Source organism: Medicago truncatula, chromosome 1 (assembly GCF_003473485.1).
Source record: "Medicago truncatula cultivar Jemalong A17 chromosome 1, MtrunA17r5.0-ANR, whole genome shotgun sequence".
NCBI classification, from domain to species: Eukaryota; Viridiplantae; Streptophyta; class Magnoliopsida; order Fabales; family Fabaceae; genus Medicago; species Medicago truncatula.
Genome location: NC_053042.1, coordinates 31,740,376 through 31,763,643, shown reverse-complemented (window position 1 = coordinate 31,763,643; position 23,268 = coordinate 31,740,376). Strand labels below are relative to the sequence as shown.

Here is a 23,268-nt window from a genome sequence, read left to right as displayed (position 1 = left end):
TGTTGGACATAAACTAAATGCGCAGCTTTGAAAGTTGCAGTAATTTAATTAACATCTGATTATAGGTCTTACAAGTGTTTTTGAGTGTCTTGCAAACATTTAAATTCTATACTCATACATCTGCTACCATTAGGGGTGGGCATGGTTCGGTTAACCTAAAAAATCGAACCGAACCGAACCGAAATTTTGAAATGGTTCGGGAAAACCGAACCGAACCGTTTCAGGTATGGAGCTAACCGAACTGAACCAAAGTTATGGTTCGGTTAACCGTTTTCTTACGTATGAACTGAACCGAACCAAAACCAATATTTTGAACCGAAATGCATTTTTTTATCCTTTTGTGAATTTAATTGTGTTTTTTTATCCTTTTCAAAATAGCTTATTTGATAAACAACTTATTTTCTGAAAAACAACTTATTTTAAAAACAACTTATTCAAAACAACTTATTTTATGCAAAACACCTTATTATAAAAAACAGCTTATTTTATGAAAAACAACTTATTTTTGAAAACAGCTTCTTTTATGGAAAAACAGCTTATTCAAAAAAGCTTATTTTATTAAAAATAGCTTGTTTCGATCTCTTTCTAAAAACAACTTATTCAAAACAGCTTATTTTAAGCAAAACAACTTATTATAAAAAACAGCTTATTTAAAATTGCTTATTTTATGCAAAACACCTTATTTTAAAAAACAGCTTATTCAAACAACTTATTTTATGAAAACAACTTATTTTAAAGCAGCTTATTTAAAACAACTTATTTTATTCAAAACATAAGTTGTTTTTTGAAAATAAGCTATTTTGAATAAGCTGTTTTTAAAATAAGGTGTTTTTCATAAATTAAGTTGTTTTTTTAAAATAAGTTGTTTTTCAAATAAGCTATTTTGCATAAAATTAGCTGTTTTTTTTTTTTAAATAAGTTGTTTTCATAAAATAAGCTGTTTTGAATAAGTTGCTTTTTAAAATAAGGTGTTTTGCATAAAATAAGCTGTTTTGAATAAGTTTTTTTTTTAAAATAAGCTATTTTGCATAAAATAAGCTGTTTTTCAAATAAGTTGTTTTTTTTAAATAAGTTGTTTTCATAAAATAAGCTATTTTTAAAATAAGGTGTTTTGCGTAAAAAAGCTTTTTAAAATAAGCTATTTTAAATAAGTTGTTTTTTTGGAAAGATCCAACAAAGAGTTCAAGTGGTTTCCTTAAAAAAATAAAAAATAAAAGTTCAAGTGGTTCGGTTCGGTTCAAACGGTTCGGTTCGGTTCAAGATGGTTCGGTTATGGTTCAAGAACTGTTAATAAATTAACGGTTTGGTTCATGAACCATTATAATGGTTCGGTTATTTTTGGTTCGGTTCGGTTCCCGCGGTTCGGTTCGATTTATGGTTCTTTTTGCCCACCCCTAGCTACCATGGTAACTTAGGAAAGGTTTTATACTTTTGATGTAATTCTATAACATGGTATACTTAATTACATTGAGTTTTAAATCTCTATTTAGGAACTTGAGTAGATTCATTGAGACATAAAAACCAATGGTTAAATTCATCTGACCAAATTGGATTTATGTCATGTCACAGCTCATAGTAGTGTGTTCTTTGATCCTTATTTTTTTATTAATCTACCTATACATGTGAACCTGCGTCGCGTTATGTCAATGATGATGATTGTTATATCAATATATTGTTATATCAATATTTCTCTGTTTCTACTTTCAGTTCTTCTTCCGGTTATTATTATTAGTGAGTGTCATTTGTTTTTATTTTGGTCTAAAGTTTTAATTGCTTGTGCTATCAATCTTGGCAAGTTTTTTCTAACATATTTATCACCTTTCTTATATATTAATCATTGTCTAACAGATTCTTCGATTTTTTTTTTCCCAGCACTAAAAACCGAAAAGGAATCCCCTGGAAAACACGCCTAGCAGCAGCCGAACGAGAGGGGAGATTAGGACAGCATTGCTGCAGCGCCTATGTTGAACAGCAGAAACAGAACAGCAAAAATGCTGAACTGTAAAGACAGCAGCAACAAAAAACGGCGGCCCATAGCAGCCAATACCAATAATCGAACCCGGCCACCATGGAGCGTTTCGGGTATGGCTATGGGACTGAATTCTGGTGACTCTTATGAGAATTCAGAGTCATAGCTTACTTAGTCTTGCTTGGGCTTTGTTCCATTGACGTGTTTTTTAGCTGTTTTTGTTTTACGGGTGAATTGAGGTGCTTTTGTGTGGATGTTACATCTATGTACGGCATCTTTGTATTTCTTTCACCACCTCTTAGTATCTTGCGAGAGTTTCGGTATCAATAATATTTGTCGATTCAAAAATAAAAGATTCTTTGACTTTGTTAATATCAATTCTTTAACTAAACTGAATTTTAGTTTCATCCCTTTCTTATTGAACTGATAGTTATTGTTGGACATGCTAAAAAGCTACATCTTGCCTTTGATAAAACTATAAATGTTTCTAATAGCTTAGTGTGTGATATTATAATGAATTGCAAGTAATGTTTTAAACTATAAATGACCCGTGCGACAGCACGGGTAGACGATCTAGTTCATTTCTATACGCATATACAAATTTTACAACATTATTCACGTATATTACACTTAGTACTGCATGGTGTGGGGGCCATCATTGATTGTTCGTCCTGTGGAAAGATGAGGATTAACTTAAATATCCTCTATTCTGTCATAAGCAGCAGCTAGGTTAGCTCAGGGCCGGTGAAGAATCTAATTAGACGGTCCAGGGCTCAATTAAGGAAAACTAACATAACCCACTATTTTTTACGAACTGTTGTCAAACTAAAAATTTCTCCACCGCCTTGGATTTCCATCCAATAATTTCATCATTTCACGCAGGCCTTTTCACCGGAAAATATACTGTTGAACAGAGAAATCACCACTATAAGACAATCAATGAACCATAACAAGAGGAACAGAAAGTATAGGAAACATCTGGGGGCATAAACAAAAGACAAACCTGTCCAATACATCAGGTAATGAAGAGCACTGTGAATACATTTGTATCTCAAGTAAACAGGTACGTAGAAATCAAGAGGTTGCTGATATTGTATCTTCTGAGTCAACCTTCAACTGAAAAGCAGTGACAAACAGACTGATAAGAACAATAATACATTACATGCAAGAAAATATTTTTTTTAAAAAGACAGGCATCGAGCTTACCATCTTCAGATGATTCAACAAAGAACCGTGCAACATCTTTTTGAGCTTGTCACAGTGATCAACCATGTGACCCATTCTGATCAATTCTTCAAGCTGGTGCAGTAGCTGCTCAATAGTTGTGTACGGGAACCAAAGAGCAAATGGTCTCTTTCTTTTAATTACATCTGCTGGCCTCTGCAGAAGGACATTAGCAACATAAGTGAATGCACAACATATCACTGTTGCAGCACCATGAAATAAAGATCATGTGCTGCATAAATTTGCCAGTAGCTACTACACTGCATAAATCATGCAAATTTATGTTGACATATCCAATGTTTTAAAAACCAGACCAGACAACGAACTGGCAAGAACTCTGGGTCATGGTTCAATTGCTTTAAACTGCTTAAACCCGGACTATAGACAGTGCCAGTTCACAGTTCAACCGGTTGAACCATCCATTTCAGTTTTAAGAACATTGGGAACTCTAATGATAAAAGTGATTGAATGTGTACATCATACAAGCTGAGCAAATGATTCTATCCAATTTCAATGGTAACAGTTATAAATTCAATCCGTAGTAGTAAAAAAGTGATTTACCATTGAAGCAAACGATTCTATGTACTCGAGTAAAAGATAAGTAGCTTCTGCATATCGACCATAGTTGACAAATAGCTGAAACAAAGATGCAGGATTTGACTCCCGGCCAGTCATCCCCCACATTTTTTCCTTTTGACCCTCCTGCCAAAAGTGACAAGCCATTAGCCACGTAAACAATATCATACGGAATCCCAAATTATAGCAGCAGCCAAGGATACATGATGAAGTAAAAAAAATTATCCCTCATACTGTGTAGTACAGATACAAGATGTGCCTATATAGATTGTGTCAGGTTGAAATTGGTTGCAGCCCAAGCTTTTAATCAAGAGACATGTAAAAAGAAATAAAGAGGCCTGGATGTTAGCGTCCCCATGAAAGTCCTAGAAAATTACCTTGAACAACTGAACAAGCCAAAGAGGCAATTCAATCTTGGGATCTGCTCGAAGAAGAGTTCCAGCAACAATAACCGGCAACCTACCATGAAAATCCTTATACTTCTCCTGCAATTTTCAAGCAGTTTCAAAGGAAAAAGTGAACCAGCGACACAGAAAAATGTAATTTTTTTCAAATAAATAAGAAACCGAATAACCAAACCACCCAACTTAAGAGAAATAAATTATCAAACATCATGAAAAATATATTAGAACACAGGAGACAACCATATAAAATCATCTATGCAGCTGAATAAGGTTCAAATGAGTGTCATCTTATTGACATGGAGCATGGTATACTATTTCCAGTGCAGTCAATTTTTAGAGGTTTTAAATTCCTCCCTGCACCCTTTTGTATGTAGGGGGAGTTTACTAGAACCACATGACTTGGCTCCAATGAGTGTCAACTTACAGATAAAATAAAAAAGTCAAACGAAAATGACACTGCCCTAGGAAATACTAACGCTTACTAAAAAAGATTATCTTCCATAATAAATTTATTTTCTAACAAAAAAAAAACTAATAATCATGATACTTGTTGAAAAAAATTAACTTCTCAACTTGATCTCAAAATATACACCTGCATATAAGTTTTCCCTCTTATTTCACAAACCCTCTAATGGATTATGGCACAGGCCCAATTCAGAGTGTAGGAACATAGCGAGTTAGTTTGCGTTTATACTTATTGCAGAGGCCCATGGTCCAAAAGTTCAAATCAATGGACTCAAATTCTCCACCACTTATAAACACCTTAGTTTTCTTTCTTTGTCCTCCTATGTCGGAACAAGAAAAACTAAGGTGCTACAAGTGATGGAGAGTTTGAGTCCATTGATTCGAACTTTAGGACCATGGGCCTCCACACTGTATTTTATGATCAAGTTGAGTATTTATGTTTTTTCAGTAAGTATCACAAGTATTAATTTCTGTATGAAAATTTCTCCAATCACGGCCCCCCTCCCCACCAACATTTCTAGACTGGTTGATCAATTAAAATCAACAAAAGGATAACAAAGAAAAGAGTAGAAGATACGAACAAGATAAAGCTTGAGATTTGCCCAACGACTATTTCTGTCCGTTTGTGGAGCTGTAGGAACTGTAACAGGTGAACCATGAACAACCATCTCAAGCTTTGATGATGTCAATAAATGACCATGTTCCCTGAAGCATCAAAAACATTTTATCTGAAGTACCAATATACTAAATAAATAAATGAACAATAACAAGAACAAAACGTAAACCACAAAAATGACTGATAAGCAACAATAAATCAGGTATCTAATTTCAACAATATACAATATAAACTGTTTAAAAGGTAAAGATAAGAAATATGTCTAACGTACTCAACCCAAGTGGACTCTACTTTATCAAGACAGCATTTGATTGCCATTTCAGATAAAACTCTTTCCAATTCCCTAAAGAAAAAGACCAAATCACTGATATAAGCATATCAATACATATATACAAACAAAGAAACACACGCACGCAAATTGCACAGGGGTGTAAACCTCTTCAGTCCAGAACCCTTGAAAAATCTGAGAAGGATTGTAAAGGCCATATCATATAAATTGTTTTGGACAAGAAGATCGGCCAAATCTGATAGGGCACCGTGTTTTCCTTGAAAATGAAAAAAAATGGTAAAACAGGTTCAAAATTCTATCAAATGAAAGCACATTATATAAAAACTTTAATGTCATCAATCACCCTGGAAGCTGTCATAGGCTAGAGACAATTCAACATCAAAAATACACCAAGAGAGACTAACCAGAAAATGTCCACTTGACGTTTATCAGTGACAGTGTATACTCTGCAGAAGTTAGCACAAACTCATTCTCAAGTTTTTCAATATCAACGGTGGATTGCCACTTTTGAGGCTCGGCGTCATTCTCAGCTGGTGCATCAAATTAAAGAAAATGATATCACCACCTCTTCAATAAACATTAGTACAATTTTTTAAATGATAAAGGGAGAAATTAATTCAGCCAGAGGAGATGAATGTAAAGACATCTAATGCTAAAAGGTAAAAGAATTCAGAATAAAAGAAAACAATGATAACATCGATGGAATGAAACACCGAATCCCTCAACATATCCACCAAGGCTACCCTTTTAAAAAGACCTAATATTAACACAGATGTGAAGAACACGCTATCCAGTATTTAGATTTACATTATAAGAATCCATTCTTCCCCAAATATTTCATTTTGCTAAAAAATATGGAGAGGACAATGTTCATACAATACAACATCATAATTCATAATGAAATGATAACTTCATAACAAGCAGCACGGTTTTTGTTGTTGAATTACTTACAATATTCATCTGGTGTTCTTTTAGCTTTCTTACTTGGATAACATTCACTCGTAAGAGAATTTCGGTCAGTCAGCGAATCAATCCATGCATATGAAGGATGAACAAGATGCAATGCATTGACTGCAGCAGAGAGTGCGTTCAGTCTCTCTTGCAACATCAAGGAACTTCCTTGGTTATCTTTCAAAGGTGCTTCAGTTTTCAAACGAGCAGAATACATGTACATGTAGTTTGCTGCACGTCGCCAATTATGCTGATGTAATTGAAATGCATAGAGCAACTTATACAAGTTTGGCTTTGCAGAAATATCTGATCGTTCAGCCTACATGTTCCACAGTGAAAATGGAATAACATTAAAGAAAACAGCAAAATTAACAACACTCGGATGTGTTCAGTCAGGCCATACCTTCCAAGCCAGCTCTTGTTCTACTTTTTCTACTAAACCAATAAGGGGAAGTTTGTTACTGCAAAGAATCTGCGGGAAAAATAAAAGCAATCAAGATTAGGCGAAAATACAATTTAGAACGTGAATAGAAAAGTATAAATTTGTGGTAGAAAATTATTGACATGCACCATCCTTTTAACTTATAACTCTCAGCACATATTAAATGAGAAATAACAGCATACTAGTATTAAAATAATAGGAAAATGTACCACAATATCATTTACACAAACAGGAAACTCGTGCAGACTTACACGTCGTTACAAATTATATAGCTGCAAATGATGTAATAGGCAGTAGCGGAGTATTACTATGTTATAAAATTGTGTGCTTTAATTAAAATACCACTCAGAATTATCTAATTTTGACTTAGTCGTGACCTTTGTAGCACAGACAGTGACACTTCTGATTGAAGGCATGTCTGGTGTCCGACATTTGTTTGGGTCCGACACCGACATGTCACCGACACATGTGATTACACACAAATTATGTTATTTCTTAAATTACTGCCGGTGTTGATGAATCAGTGTCGGTGTCGAATCCAGTGTCCATGTCTGTGTCCGTGCTTCATAGGCCATGACAAATTAATATTATATTAGCTAACCTTTGAGGAAATAGCCATCAACATATTCCAAAATAGATTACATCAACATAAGAAAAACAACAATTAGAGCTCAATTAACATAGGACAGTCAGAAGACCACGTCAAAAATCATCTAACCTTTATAGAACCTTGTTCATAAAGAACAATTATAAAACGCCTCAAACAGATGTACTTGCTCTCCTCATCTGGATTTGAAATTATTGCACAATATGCATCATAATACCGTCCAAGATCTAATGCAAATATGAAAACATTAGCCCATAATCGTCCCTTGATGGTTGTCACTGATTCGTTAGCAGAGTTCTCTGTACAATTTTCATCTTTCATATGCAGAGCCTCATCAACTTGCTCAAGTGCAGCAAGAGCAAACTGGCAAGCACCTTCACTAATGTTGTAACGTTCAAATAACTGCATTGCCCATTGATAGTATTGAAGCTTCCACACTGCAATTGTCGTACAGCCACCTGTATAAAAAACACATCAATAAGCAACTAAAACTTAAGATTCTGATTGCTCGAGATCATTAGATTTCTGCTACTGGGATACCCACTAAAACCAAGATGCGGAATCCCAACGTCGACAGATAAACTCTGAAGAGCCTCAGATGCACCATTTCCAGATGCAGACCTGCAATTAAAAACCAATAAATTGTGATTGTTCACACGTTTAGGGCAACTGTGACGATAACATAATTATATTATTCATAAGAAAGAAGAACATACAGAAAATTAGACCAAGGTATGATCTCAAGCCCATAAGCTGAAGCCAAAATGGAAAAGTACCCCCCCTTCTCTCTCGTTTTCATCTATTTTGGTGTACTCTATTAATTTACATATGTGCTATTTTTGCTCTAGGTCAAATACTTTGTTTGCAATAAATCTTTTTCAGGAACTTTCTTTACATTTAAGATCTACTACTCGGTAATTTCTGTTATAGCTAACAGATAACATAATTCTACATTTTCCGCCTCAAACAGCAATCTAGATCAAGTCCAAAAACATGATCTAGTGATATCAAGTGTTTGGGCATAGATCTACTGCTCGGCCGGTTTTCCATAAAAACCGGAAACCCAGTGGTTCCCGTTGACTCAACTGGGTCACCTTATATAGATGGAAATGTGGTATCTTGCTCTGGATCGGGCAGCCACCGCTGCCTTCAGTTGTGCACTGGCTAGAGGTACATCGCTGCACCTTTCATTAGCTGGAGGTAGAAGATGGTTGGTTACAAAGGAAATAGTAAAAAAGAGCAATATACCAATATTAGAAAAGTACATAAGAGTAGTAACTAGTATATGCTTGTAATAGATATAGTGGATAACAGTTGCCACTTGACAGCTATGAACAACTGTCAAGTGACTGCCACCTGCCTGTAGTATATCAGGTTAACCTGCTATATCAGGTAACCCTCAGTCTCCTATATAAGACTGATTGTAACAGTTTCACAATTAATGAAAAATCAGAAATTCAGATTGAAAAGTTAGTTAGAGAATGAGTTTAGTTTCTCTGAGATTTTACACGAACTGAAAACAGCAGCAGAGAAATCTAAGACATGGTTTTAACTTTTAAGAGAATTAAGGTTTTTTTTTTTTTTTAAATAATTGTGATTAATTAATAATAAAGGAAAACATAGCACCATGAAAATATAGAATAATAAGTGATGGCTCATGGGGAAGTGGTTTTCACTTCAGGGAGTGGATGGCATTGCAGTGTGTGGCTTAGAATGGTGCACAGAGACGGGGAACAGTCTGTTTAAGCTAGCGTAGTCATTAGAAATAGTTAAAAAAATGTCTTAAGGGATGAGCCCATAAACTGGCAGTTGTAAAAGCATAAATCTAGTTAGAGACCGGTTCAACTAGTGACCCAATGGTTCAGCCACACTGACCCAGTAGGGCGTCCAGGTCGATGACTGTTCTGAGTTTGAAAACACAGCTTATTTTACTGTTTTGCTGCACTGGAAACATCTTCAAGAGGACTTGAGAGTTGACTGTTGCCATCATATGGATTTTCAATCTAAGTTGAATTGAATGTGAGTGGTAATTTTAAAACATTTTTCTCATCAATGTTATTTTATTTGCATGTGTCATTAAATATAAATTCGTACTATGATCTATGCTACTCCTATGATCATATGATTTACATGTCTCTCACTCCCCCCCATCCACAGTCTTAGGTAGAATCTCCAATTTTGACTACCTTGATCTTGATTAAGATGGCTTTGGTTTAGACCTTTTCAAAATGAAATTAAAGCTCAAACTAACCTAAGTCCTAAACTAAAGAGAAACTAACCAATATCACTTAACTACTTGACCAAGTGATCAACACAGAGGCTGTAAATGTAAGTTTAAATAATGCAACCAACTCAGCAAATTAGTGTACCTAAAGAAACAACGAATGGCATCCGAAATTTTTTTGTCCTTCTCTGTTGCATGCAATCCACACTGCACTTGTGCAAGTAGGCAACATCCTAGAAGATGATGACGTATGCACCATCCACCATCAGCATCTTGAATACTTTGGGATGTTTTCTCCTTTAGCAAATGTGCTTCCGCCATCATAAGCAATTGCTTTTCAAACATTTGTAAATTGAAATATTTAATACTTTCAGTGAAGATAACTAGGGAAAATAAACCATGTGAAGGAACCAAATTCCCATTCTGGGAAGAAAAGCAAGGGCAAGTAAATAACCTCAGCAGCACAATACTGGTCATGCTTGAAAAGGATAAACGCAAGATCTATAGAACGACTCAAGAAAGTAGAAGATCCACCATCCTCGCCCCAAATTATCCAACTGATGAAGTCCCTCATCCTATGTATAGAGCTTTGCATGTTTGAAAAACATTCTGAAGAAAAGTGGCTATGGTCTAGAGATGAATTTCCAACATTTAGCAAAAAAATAAAAGCCAATGTTAAGTCACATCTGGCGAACTTCTCATTCCATATATGTTTCCCCATGTTGTTATCTGTATTTATGAGCAAAAATATGTTAGCATAATATTGGTGGTATGCCGTATGTGATCAATTTAGAAACTGATGACTTATAGCTGAAAAGTTAGTCAGCTAAAATTAAAGTGTTCGGTAAATTTAGCTGTTGTAAATATAAAAGGACATAATTATTTAATTTATATGTATAAAAAACATTCAAAAAAAAATCTGAGATATCAATCAAATCCCCTCCCTTTCTCTTTCTCTCTTGTGGTTTGCTCTCTCCCCCTCACCACCATCCCTTACTCTTTCTCGCTTCTGAATATTGAGGAAGAGATCTAGAAAAAAATTAGTAAACAAATACTCCTTCCGTCCCAAATTAAGTGAGCCTATTGGTTATTTCACAAATATTAAGAAAAGTGCATGAGTGAAAGAGAGAAAAATAGTTTTAAGTGCCCTTGTCAAGTATTGGTGCATTCACCATTATCATAAATGCAAAGTGGAAGATATTGAATTGGGAGTGATGAAAGTAGTATTAATTAGAGTGTATAATTGGAAAAAGGTAATTAATGTTGCATTGAAAAGTGAAATGGGTTTTTACAAATGAGTTGCTTATTATGGGACCGAGGGAGTAACAAATACTCCCTCCGGAATAAAATATAAGCAAAAATGGTAGTTGAAAGGTTGGTGTATGCGAACTAAATTTTTAACCACATGCATTGAGCTTTCAACTACCACTTTTGCTAATATTTCATTCTAGAGGGAGTACTCCACAATTGAATACTTGAGTGAAAAAATACACCTCCAAACTCTCAAACAAATTACCCTTTACAAATAATCGGACGGTGTGGCCGGTACAAGAACCAAAAAACCTTATTGAAAAAAAGAATGATCTTAATCAAATTGCTTGGTAAAAGATCCTTCTGACATAAAATTGATTTTTGCAATGAGTCAAATAATAAATGAATTATATAGTTCTTCTTTCATAGTAATATGAGTAACAGAGAAGATGAAGAATTAAAAATAATTATATAGTTCTTCTTTTGTAGCAATATGGGTAACAGAGAAGATGAAGAATAAAAAATAATTATATAGTTCTTCTTTCGTAGCAATATGAGTAAGGTGAGTGGTCAGTAGCGTAATCGTATAATTTTACCAAAAAAAAAACAATGCAATTAAAATAACAAGGTTAAAAATGGAAGTGAGTATAAAAAGCTATAAGCTATAAAAAAAAACTATAAATTATAAGCCCAAACGCTACTTGAAATAGCATCCCAAAAAAAGCTATAAGCTAAAAAACTATAAGTTATAAGCCCAAAGCCCCAAACGCTACTTGAAATAGCATCTCAAAAAAGCTATAAGCTAGTGAGAAAAGCTTTTTACCCAACACATCTTATTTGATCAAACAACCTTATAAGCTTGTCCAATAAGCTAGTTTATTGGCATTACCAAACATAGCATTTATCCCCTTATTATGATAAATCTGAGACAACCCTGGGAAATTGGCATGACTTGAGTAATAACACTACCGTGTAAAATTAAAGTCTCGCCTTACAAGACAGTTTTGAGATTGATTTAGCCCCAAAACCTAAGATGGTTAGATATAATAATGGGGCACCGCATTATTCAAAGACCAACCCCAATAGTGTTAAGCATTTGGGGTGGCTGGAAAAACTCAAGTCCTAAATTGATATGATATAAGTCCTAAATAAAGCATTTAAAGCATACCCAACTTACCTTACCAGTCGGTTTTGTGGAGTTAACTATGGCCCCAAAACACGAAATATAATATACCTAAATCATACAACCTACCTATTTGCAATGATGAAAGTTTTGAATTGAAGTCCTCCGTAACAGCTGGTGCAGCCGGTGTGATGGCAAAGTAGATGATGACCAGCCACTCAAAAATAATTTCTTGAAGCATCGGAACTAACTCTAGTTGTATTTTGTTTATATCATCAGGTGACAAGTGGACCTGCAAGAAACAATTTGTCAAAAAATATTAATATGAAATGTACAACATTTTAATCTCCATTGAAACTGCGTTATTCTGGCAAAAATACTTCCTAAATACTTCGAAAACTTGTTCTGCATGAAATATGCCTATGCGGTGCTAGACCAAGGCCAACCATTAAACAAATATTCTAGAGAGCAATGCTTGAATTCCTCAACTAGGACAGAAGTATCCATTTATTGTATTTGCATGACAAACATACTTTGTTCTTCATGAAATTCAAACTCACAAAAATCCCAAATGTATATCTTAGGAATTACGATTGAATTTGGCTAGTCTAGATTGAGTGAAGTGAGCAAATCAAGGGTTGTTATTTCAACAAACTCGTGATTTGGTATGGAATACTTGCAATATCCACCTTTGATTTATCATTAACAAAATGGTCTATAATACTCACTATACTCTCTAAAGTGAATTGTTCACTTTACAGGAGTCAAATCCTTTAGAATTTGGGTTGAGTCTAAATGAACCATGCAAAACCGACTTATAAGGTGAGGGATGACTCCCACTTATAAACTCATTTTCAGGTCATATCACCTCCAACATGGGACTCTTAACACACACATTGACGCCTAGGATAGGAGATCTAGATCAGGACCAAGTAGCATGATAGTGTGTGGCTAGACGAATCTTTGATAGGCTCTGATACCATCTTAAAATTTGTTTGGGTCTAAATCAACCCTACAAAATTGGCTTGTAATGTGAAGGATATCTCCCACTTATAAACTCACTTCCGGCCATATATCATCCAATTGGGCCTCTTTACCAATATATGATTTTTTTCCCCTACGTTTTTATCATATCCATGCTTAAAAAAAAAAGGTCATTGATTGGCCACAACAAATGCAAAGGATGCAAAAAAATAATTAAAATCTTGAGTGACCCCGATATATTCAGTTGATCTAGTGGATCAGTTTGCCAGCACAAAACTTTCAAAATTACTATTGAATGAAGGAAAACAGAAGAAAATGTAATCTATCTTGTGGGAATTTCAAATAACTATCATATTTAATCTGAAAATAATTTAAATTAAGTAATGATTGCATTAAAAACATTTGCAGAAGAGATATAAAATGTTAGGCTATAGAATATTGGATAAGTAGAGTGGTTAAAAGTTAGTAAGTTGATAAGTTTGTTAGGTGGTTATTAAGAGATGTTATTTTGGTTATCCTTGGAAAGTCTTTAAATAGCCCTCAATTGGTAGAGGGGAAAGATGGCTTTGAATAATTAAATTATTGGACTAGAGAATTATCTAGTGTGAAAGGAGAGTGCTCCTTTGGGTAGCCAGTGCAAGGTTATCATCGTTGTAAACCTTATATATCTTCCCTTTCAATCTCGCTACACTACCAAGAAACCCTCATTTGTTTGCAATCTTTATTCATTTGAATCTGTTTTTACACCACTATTCTAGGATATTTTTTTTCTTGCTCAAAGAAAGGATCAACTATCTTAACCACCACCTTACAAACTTATCAACTTACTAACTCTTAATTACTCTAATTATACAGTAATCTATATTCTATATCCTAACATACACAGCTTATTTTCCATCATTAAAACCCCATAGTCTCTCAGGCGAAAGCCCTACCATAATCTCTTGTATTAAGATACTCTCTATTTTTCAAAGGAATGGAGGGCTCCATTTATGAGGAGATAGACACAAATAAGATATTGGTGGGACCCATTTTAGTAAGTCCTACTAATGGGTCTCATTTGTTTCTATCTCTCTTTTAAGTTGAGCCCTCAATATATTGTCAGATTCTACTATTTCAGTAGTGATTGTCAATATGATTCTCAATTTAACCTGTTAATGAGATTTTAGATTGGAAAAAACTAACAGACAATATTTAGCATTATACGAATATGAGCATATCTATCTATGCTTACACAATAAAATTGGTCATTGTGGCATTGAGCCCACCCCACACACAGATCACAATATTCCCAAGTGACCCCAACTATTCAGTCAATCTAGTGGGTCAGTTTGCCAACAGCTCAAAAATTGACAAACATGAAAGTCAGATCAAGTGCATCAAGCACAACTTTCAAAATTAATATTGACTGAAGGAAATAAGAAGAAAATGTAGACTTTGTAGTGAGAATTTCAAATAACTATCTAATTTAATTTGAAAATAATTTCAACCAGGGAATGCTTACATTAAAAACAGTTACACAAGAGATATACACAGCTTTGTAGTGAGAATTTCCAGTTGCTACCATATTTAATTAGACAATACTTTCGATTAGTGGATGCTTACAGTAATAGAAAAACCAATTGCACGATGAGAATTTACATATAGGAAATGGCTATAAACTCACCTGACCGCTGATGTCCACCAAATAGCTTAAAAATAGGAGAAAGTCCCAGGCAGATTCAAACATCACTTTTGCAATCTGATACGAAGAATGTACCATGACGGAAGAATTTATGTTTGATGACATTTCAGTATCAAATTTAAGCATTCTTTTCTGAGGAACCAAAAATTTCAGTAAACCCTCAACTACATTTAAAATTTTGTTCCACGTAGAAGCTTTTTTGTACAGGCCTTGAAGAGACAAAAACATGTCAACAGAGAGTTTTCTCAAACTTCTATGATCTGTTAGTTCCTTCTGCAGGAAAATTGTATGATCCCCAGATGCAGAACTTTGGAGCACAGGACCTGGTATACAATAACCAGTTTCCAGAATCTTCACTATACAGTGAACAATATCTTCAGAAGAGATCGTCGGTGCAGTAAAAAGTGATTCATAAAATATAGAAGAAGCAGTTTTGCCCAATTGTTGGCTGAAATTCATGACACACCGAAGCAATTCAGTCAAAATCTCACATTCAATATCATTGTTAACTAAATCCATAATGCCTGTGAGCTCACTAACTTCATCTGAAGAACCTACAGAATACAAACTAAGTCCATATTAAGGAAAGCAAATAATGAATATAGGAGCAAGTTAATTAAAAATGTTTAAGAAAAAGCCAGGTATATTTTTACGATGTAAAATTCATCAAGAGAGAGAAGAGAAAGAAAAGTAATCATAATATTACCCTCTACAATGAGCTCAATTTCTTCCAAAGACCGCAGAAGTGAAACTGATTTTTTTCTGATTAAACCAACAGCAACAGTGGAGGAATCAACAAGCAAGCCATATACTGCATTGTTCTTGCACCAATTATGGAAATATCGGGCAAAAAAACACTTCCAGCAATGCACTATGGACACTTTTTCAGATCCAACCTATCACATTATAAAACTTGTCAGTAATTCAGTATACAAATTCCCATTAAAGGGAGGGAAAAGCAAGACAAGAGATGAGAGAAATTGAACAAATACGACAACGAAAACCTCATGTTCTATAAGCGAAAGTATCTCCTTTTTTAGTCCATCTGCAGTTAATGTTTGTAACTCGGATTCACCCAAATGCCTGTTATACTCGGCAAGAGTTGCATGCAAAGCAGCATTATGATGAACCCCAGGAAGCATCAGCCTTCTTAAAAAAATAGAAGATACAAAAGGCAAAATATCATCCTGCAAAAAAGAAATAACTGACGGTCATACTCTTCCTTATAATATATTTCTTATTCTATTGCCAGAACATTTTTAAGCATACGAGAACTCCCAGCATGATAACAATCAACACTTGCATGTTACATTGATACAAAAAAGTTATTTAGTCTGACACTGGTCGTTCAAAGCATCAATCGAAAGAGTTCATATTCAATATTTTTATTCTTTAGAAGCGAAGAAAGATAAGTTGTGTATGCAACCACTAGTAAACATTGGACAAACACGTTTCAGTGTAAATGTTGCACATCCAATAGAACTAACCCCTTGAATTGATACATATAGATTTTATATCATGAAAGTTTAGGGAAGCCAATTCCAATTTCTTTTAAATACATCATTTACAAGCTCCCAAAGTGTTTGAATGAAAACCATCTCCTTGTTCTTAGAGTGGGAGTAACCATCTTTATGTAAAATCATAATTGGCAATACGCAAGCATAGTACAATTATTGAGCATATACACATGAACATAGTGCAACTAAGGTTCATAGACGCATTCAGTGAATTGTAGAACATAACTATCCCACTGATATGCAAATAACAAAGGAATAGAAGGCCACAGAGACTAAAGATTAAAATAATAAATGATGTGATACCTTTGAGGATGAAAATATTGAATGTGTGATGCGCAAAATTTCGTCTGCAAGATGCTCTGAACTTTGAAATAGTTGATCAGCAACAAACTCTTCCTGTAACGCATAGGAAAATGCTTCGACCCTGACAAAACAGATTAACAGTTGAGCAAGAGCAGTGAATTATCCAAATTAAAACATACAATGAAGATTTAAAGTGCAGAACATATGACACAGGTATAAAACTATTTAGACAACTAATTAAATTTATTATGGGATAATTTTTTCACGTTGTCCGTTGCAATTTTAAATGAATATATCATCCCATAATCAATTTAAGCTGCATTGAATGTAACTAATTCATGTATAACAATCCTTTCAAATGTGTGGTAGCATATATTAGTTACCTACTCGTATCCAAATTTTCAAATGTTAGACCTAAAATAATAACATGGTGAAAACTTATAAATTAATTGGATTCATGAAAAATATTTCCCAAACAGTGCAGTGTTAGCATATATAATATATTAACAAAAAATTCGGTCCTGCCTATGGATAAAGATAAATCCATAGGCACTATCAATTGAAAGTTTTAACCTTTCTCAAATCGACTAGTAAAATGCTAAACAGATAGAGATATAATTCCTGGTTTATACTACAACCACTACTATGTACCAGCCTATTGCCAGTGATGGGATCGCCCTCTTGAAATGCAAAGTAAGGCTGCCCCTATAACAGGTCCACAATTGGCCTGACTCTTCTTTTGGAACTAGCCATGGCACAAGTTGCCCTTTCTAATGCTAACACACCATGAAATTATGCTCAAAAGAGCAGCATAGAAAAAAAGATAAGAAAAGGTTACATACTTATCAATATTTGTAGCCAACAAGTGTGATACTAATTCATTATCCTTCAGTATCCATATCTTATCCGACATTAGTTTAACGTCAAGGCATCGTCCCTGGATGAAATGAAAGCAGGCTCACAACTGTAGCAAAGATTTAAAAAATAAAAAATAAAAAAAATAAAAATAAAAAGAAAACACATCTGATCTATGCTTATTGAAAAGGGCAACAAATTACCTCTTCCAAGGAAATATTTTGCACTGAAGGCTCCATAGAGAGAACAATTCTATCCCCAAAATTATATAGGATACTATGTAAAGAGATCATCTCCAACTTTTCATCCTAGAACATTACAAACATTGCAATACAACAGTTAAAAACACTGATGTTCCAATTGATAAGTTAATCTTTAAAGACAACTCAGATTTCTGTCACTGGTAAAGACTAAAAATTTAAAGTCTTAAACCAATCCTAATGAAGTCTCTCTACTTTAAAGCAGGTATTAATAAAACTGTATGCACTACACAAATTACTAAATAGTAAATGATAAGAGATATCAGATTCAACCTAATTGGAGGAGAAAAGGAAGGGAAAATGGAAGAGATGAAGAACCACATAGTGACAGAAAACAAGTGCAGAAATGAAAATATGAAGCATCGAGTTAAAAAAGATAGGGTAGAAATGACTTTCTAAAGTTTGGTCTGTGTATTTGAGTGATAAAAAAGTCTCTGAATTAAAACAAACCATGTGCCACAATCTCTAGACATCAGTTAAAAGGTCTCCGAACGAGGCATCACCAATCGAACTCATTAGCTGGTGTGATTAACTTACATTTATACAAGGATAGAGACGCACAACATTGAATATGGAAATTTAATAATATTAACGAAGAGGTTTATCAATCACATAGATCAAAATTTTATAGCTAACAAAAATAAGACAGTAAATTTGTGGGTAATTTACCACTTCATATGTATTCTACTCTATATCACCAAATTTTATTTCTTTTTCAATAAGCAAATGCATAAACATGACATTTTAATTTGTATTAGACAAATTTAGTTCTTTCAAACTCAAAATTAAACAATAATCATCAATATGAAGGTATCCTTACTGGACCTATCTCAAACTGTAATCTATTTTAAGCCATGATCATGATTTTTCTGATTTTGTTCGTTTAAACTTTAAACCCAAAGTATAGATCACAAACAAACAAAAATGATTCTTCTATAGATGTACAAACGATAACGCTAGAATAAGACTGCAGAGTTATTTTCAAAGAGCATTTACATTTAAAACACTGTTGTCGATGCGGAAATGAGGAGTGGCACAGCCAACCCCAAAAGTGATGTGGCGCAAAGCGGGCTCTATTTTAGCGACGCGGTAACTAATATTAAAAAAAACATATTAAAGTATGAAAAAAATATACTTAATATTAATATCAATGAAATATTAAAGATAATTAATTGATTATTAGTATCAAATACTAATATAAAAATGTATTTAGTATTAATATAAATGAAAAGTATATGTAATATCAATATAAATAAAAAATATATTTAGTATAAATATAAATAAAATATTTTTTTTTGTTACAATATAAAAAAACATTTAGTATTAATAAAAATAAAAAATATATTTAATATCAATATAAATGTATTTACTTATTTAAATTAATTTATTTTTATATAACAAAGCATTAATAAAAAATGGTAACAAAAAACAGATCCAATTTTAATTTTTAACTTAGATGTCCATTTTATTCACTTACGATGCAGCTCACGTTTTGGGTTTTTTTATTTGGACTTGAGTTTAATGTAGAAGCCCGTATATATGGCTCAATGAGACTATATATATTTCAGGAACCCTAAATGCCTCCACAACATCTCCCTTTTTCATACTTCTCTCCTTGTTCTCTTCTCTCTCTCTCTCGCTCTCTCTGCATCTGTTCTTCTTTCAATCCTTTTCTCCTTGTTTTCTTCTCTCTGCATCCTTTCTTCTCTTGATCCTCTCTCTGCTTCTTCTATTGGTCTCCTACTCCTCTTTTTTCTCCTTTTTTGAACTGGAAGGCTGTAGTGGCCACTTTCACCCGAATTGGCACCGTGCCAAACCGTTCCAAATTGGCCGCATCGGCCTCTCTCCAGTTTTGCACCGCACCAACGCGGCTGGGTGCGGTGGAGGCGTTTTGGCCGCGCCAGTCGCTTTTGACAACAGATATTTAAGACATAAACTCTTCCATCCAACCTAAAATACATTTTTGCCCCCACCCCCAAATTAACAGTCTAGACGGTACACATTTTGAAAATGTGTCAGCTTTCAAACTGTACACATAATCAAAGTTTCATTCAAGTGTACATGTAAGCATAAGATAAGGTAAACATGACCAACATTGTAGATATGTATTTGTATTTGACAAATGAGTAGGAAATAACAATGCCTTTAATTTCATACCGATGTATGTCTGCACAAGATTGCCAAAGGAATTATGCTTGAATTGGGGTCAAATTGACCCACCCATAACCTTAAAAAACTAGCACCTGAAAAACAAACACTGAATGGTTGAGCATATATGTGTTTGTGAATACGAGTAAACATAAGAACAAGGAGATCGTGATATATAATTAAACAACGGTAGGGAAATCACATTCAATTAACTTTCAATCATATTTGATGTTGCAGCAATAAGAGACAAAGAACATTATCATTCCCCAAAAATAAGAAGAAAAATGCCTTGTTTCCTATAATCCATTTCTAGCTTATTGCATCTTACTACCATAATAAGAAGATATTATGCACAACCAGGAACTTGATGAATTCCACTGATCAAAGATAATAACATTATTACAAGAAAGGAAGTTTATCCAGTACCCTGCCATGCTGCCATTTCACCAATGCCTCTTAAAAATAGTGCTCAACATTTGATCGCCTCCCACTTAGTTTGAAATATAAGAAATTTATATGTTGTGACTTAATAGCAGCACTATAGCCGAGTGGGAATGGGTCAGGGTGCAACGTGAAATACTGGCTAATGGCTATCCACGTTTTGCATTAGCAGCTGCTTAACGGTTAGTGTTTGCAATGTCATCTAATATGATATACCTAATTTTGTATTTTTTTAGGGCTGTTTTATCATTTCCCAATCTAAGTTTATAATGCCCTACCTCTCATCCCAATTTTGAAACACAAGAAACGCTCAGTTTTTGCTGTGTTTCTACGACTTCATAGACCAAACATAGCACGGCAACAGGACTGTGTTTGCAGCGGGGATTGTCAGGTTAAAGCTATCTACCCTTTATTGGCTTTAGTTTCTAGGTTTTTGCCCAGTTCGGGAAACATACTAGGAGTTTCTTTCCCGGTAGAGTCAATAAAAGAGCTGTGTCTCCTTTTGCTTTAGTTCATTTTGATATTTGGGGTCCTAGTCGTGTTGTTTCATGTTTGGGTTATCAATATTTTGTTACTTTTATTGATGACTTTTCTAGATGTACTTGAGTATATTTTAATGAAAAATCGTTCAGAAGTTTTCTCAATGTTTAAAACTTTTTGCTCTGATACCATATAAAATATGTAAATTCTGTGTGAATATTTGTGTGTCTATAATGAGATCACACTATTGTATTTATAATGGTGTTACAATAAATACATTGAATAAGCACTAAACTAGGAAGTTGTATAATCCTAGGAATATTGAAAATCAACTAGGAAGTTGTTAAACTTATAGGAAATATCTACAATTCATAATTCTAACAAACTTAAATATAAAAGAATAGTTAGAATTAAATCGAGACATAGACAGTACCTGACATTGCCATTACACCCATGTTATGACTAAAGACCTTGCTATGAGATGCTAGATCCCAAATTCGTAAAGTCCCATCCAAATGAAGTGCAAACACAAACTTTTTCCCGCAAAACTCAGAAATTACCAAGTCTTGTACAGTACCCACAAAATTACCCCTACAAGACGTGATTATTGAACATATTATAATTCATAATTCGTGAAGGTTCAATTCGTAACAGGAGAAATAGATTGATAGGTGGAAAAGTTATCTATCATAATGTATTTTGATTATTGGGTATTAGAATTTAAAAAGATAATACCTTGATATTAAACCCCATAAACGGCCAATTCCAGCTTCATCTCTAAGCTCATGCACAAAGCCTTCATGGAAAAACTAATTCATTATAAACCAATAAAAACTGATAAACAAGTATCAACAAATTCCAAACAGGAACAAAATTGTAACATAGTAAAAGGTGAGCTGATGTTGTTCACTTGATATAAAGATGAACCCATCTCTATTTTCCAATGCAATGTCCAAATGGTAAACAAAACCAGGCTATCTAAGTCTACGAGAGCAGTCCCATTGCAATCTCAAGTTCCAAAGAACATTCAATTTAGTGAATTACACACATATGACATAATTACAACGAAAGAAGTGGAACAGGGCAGGAGAAAATATGAAATGCTAGCAATGGCACATGTAAGAACTAAAGAACGAACAAACAAACTGAGATAACCATACCATGAGCACTTGGGTCAAGTACACCGAGTTGGAATGAGAAAACCGGTCCATTACTAGTACCAATAACAAGACACCGAGCAGTTGCTGTTACGGCAGTTATGGCAGCATTATCCGGAATGTAATCACGCACATTAAGCTCAATAAGCTCATCCTCTGGTAAAATAGAACACGACCCATATGCAGAAACATTTCGAATTCTCAATAGATAAGCCACGCCAGACACAGTCAACACATAAAGCAAGTAAGGAAATCTAGAATTTCCAGTAATCTGCATCAACAATGAACATAACTTCACTTACACAAAAAAAAAAAAAAAACACACTCAACAATGCACAAGTAGACATAGACCCTGTTTGGATAAACAACTTATTTGCAGCTTATAGCATAAGCGCTTATCATGATAAGGGCTTGTTTGTGTATAAGCTATTTTTATAGTAAATATAAAATAAAGCTAAATTGTTTATGTATAAGCTATATGCTGTTTTTATAAGCTATCTTGGAGAATTTATGAAAATAAGCTGAAAATAGCTTATGAACAATGTCGTAAGCTTTTCTATAAGTTACCCAGACTGTCTAACAAATTGTTTCAGTATAAGCTACAAATTGTTTCAGTATGAGCTTGTTTGTATAAGCTATCTTAAAGAATTTATGAAAATAAGCTGAAAATAGCTTATGAACAATGTAATAAGCTTTTTCATAAATTCTCCAAAACAGTCTCACAAAATTTACATCAATTAAGTCAATCCAACCAGGTTCATAATAATTAATTGTTACAAATTATGAATAAGCAAATGTGACCTCGTTTTTGCAGATGAACGCGAATGGATAAAGTGCGTCAGGAAAAGTGAATCTGAGTCCAACACGAGGAAATTCTTTCGAAGCAGTAAGCTCAAGCAATTCCAAAGTTTGAGGTTGCGCCTTATGAATTCTCCTGCTCAAAAAAACGAATCATAGCATCGATTAGTGAAACGGTGAAAATTTTGAAAAAGTTAGGGTTGAAATTGAGGAAGGAGAGGAAACGAACCAGATGAGATATGTAGGAGGATCTCCGATGACGGAGCAGGAAGCGCGGTCGTCGGTGATGGAGGCTGCACCGCCGTCGGCGGTAAAGATGGAGGAAGAAGGTACGGTGAGGTCCGTCCAGCGAACGGCGTCGCTTCCGATGATCGGGACTTCTTTTCCGGCCAATGGCCACTGAGTTCCCATTGTCGTCGATCGGAAACAAAACCCTAAACGCAGTAGGGTTCAGGGCTTTTAGCACGAGGGTGATTGCACGAACAGTAGTGACTTGGCGC

General features: G+C 34.3%; 1 protein-coding gene across 2 annotated transcripts; it reads right to left on the bottom strand.

Moving 5' to 3' along the window:
- Positions 1-2,434: 2,434 nt before the first annotated feature.
- On the bottom strand, positions 2,435-23,268 carry LOC25483967 (nuclear pore complex protein NUP160). 2 transcript variants are annotated; one of them, XM_013612698.3, is made up of 28 exons: positions 22,998-23,268; positions 22,772-22,904; positions 21,974-22,241; positions 21,549-21,609; positions 21,247-21,404; positions 19,902-19,987; positions 17,688-17,792; positions 17,472-17,566; positions 16,630-16,750; positions 15,814-15,996; positions 15,516-15,705; positions 14,792-15,363; positions 12,271-12,433; positions 10,222-10,496; positions 9,913-10,100; positions 8,088-8,164; positions 7,655-8,001; positions 6,898-6,966; positions 6,495-6,813; positions 5,948-6,073; positions 5,691-5,799; positions 5,526-5,597; positions 5,220-5,343; positions 4,147-4,254; positions 3,755-3,895; positions 3,176-3,349; positions 2,973-3,085; positions 2,435-2,872 (listed from the first exon to the last, which is right to left on the bottom strand). In XM_013612698.3, the coding sequence occupies exons 1-27, from the start codon at positions 23,177-23,179 to the stop codon at positions 3,044-3,046; spliced, it is 4,488 nt and encodes a 1,495-aa protein (XP_013468152.1). In that variant the 5' UTR covers positions 23,180-23,268; the 3' UTR covers positions 2,435-2,872; positions 2,973-3,043. The 2 variants fall into 2 exon arrangements, with proteins under 2 accessions (XP_013468152.1, XP_013468151.1); XM_013612697.3 differs by having other exon boundaries at positions 6,528-6,813.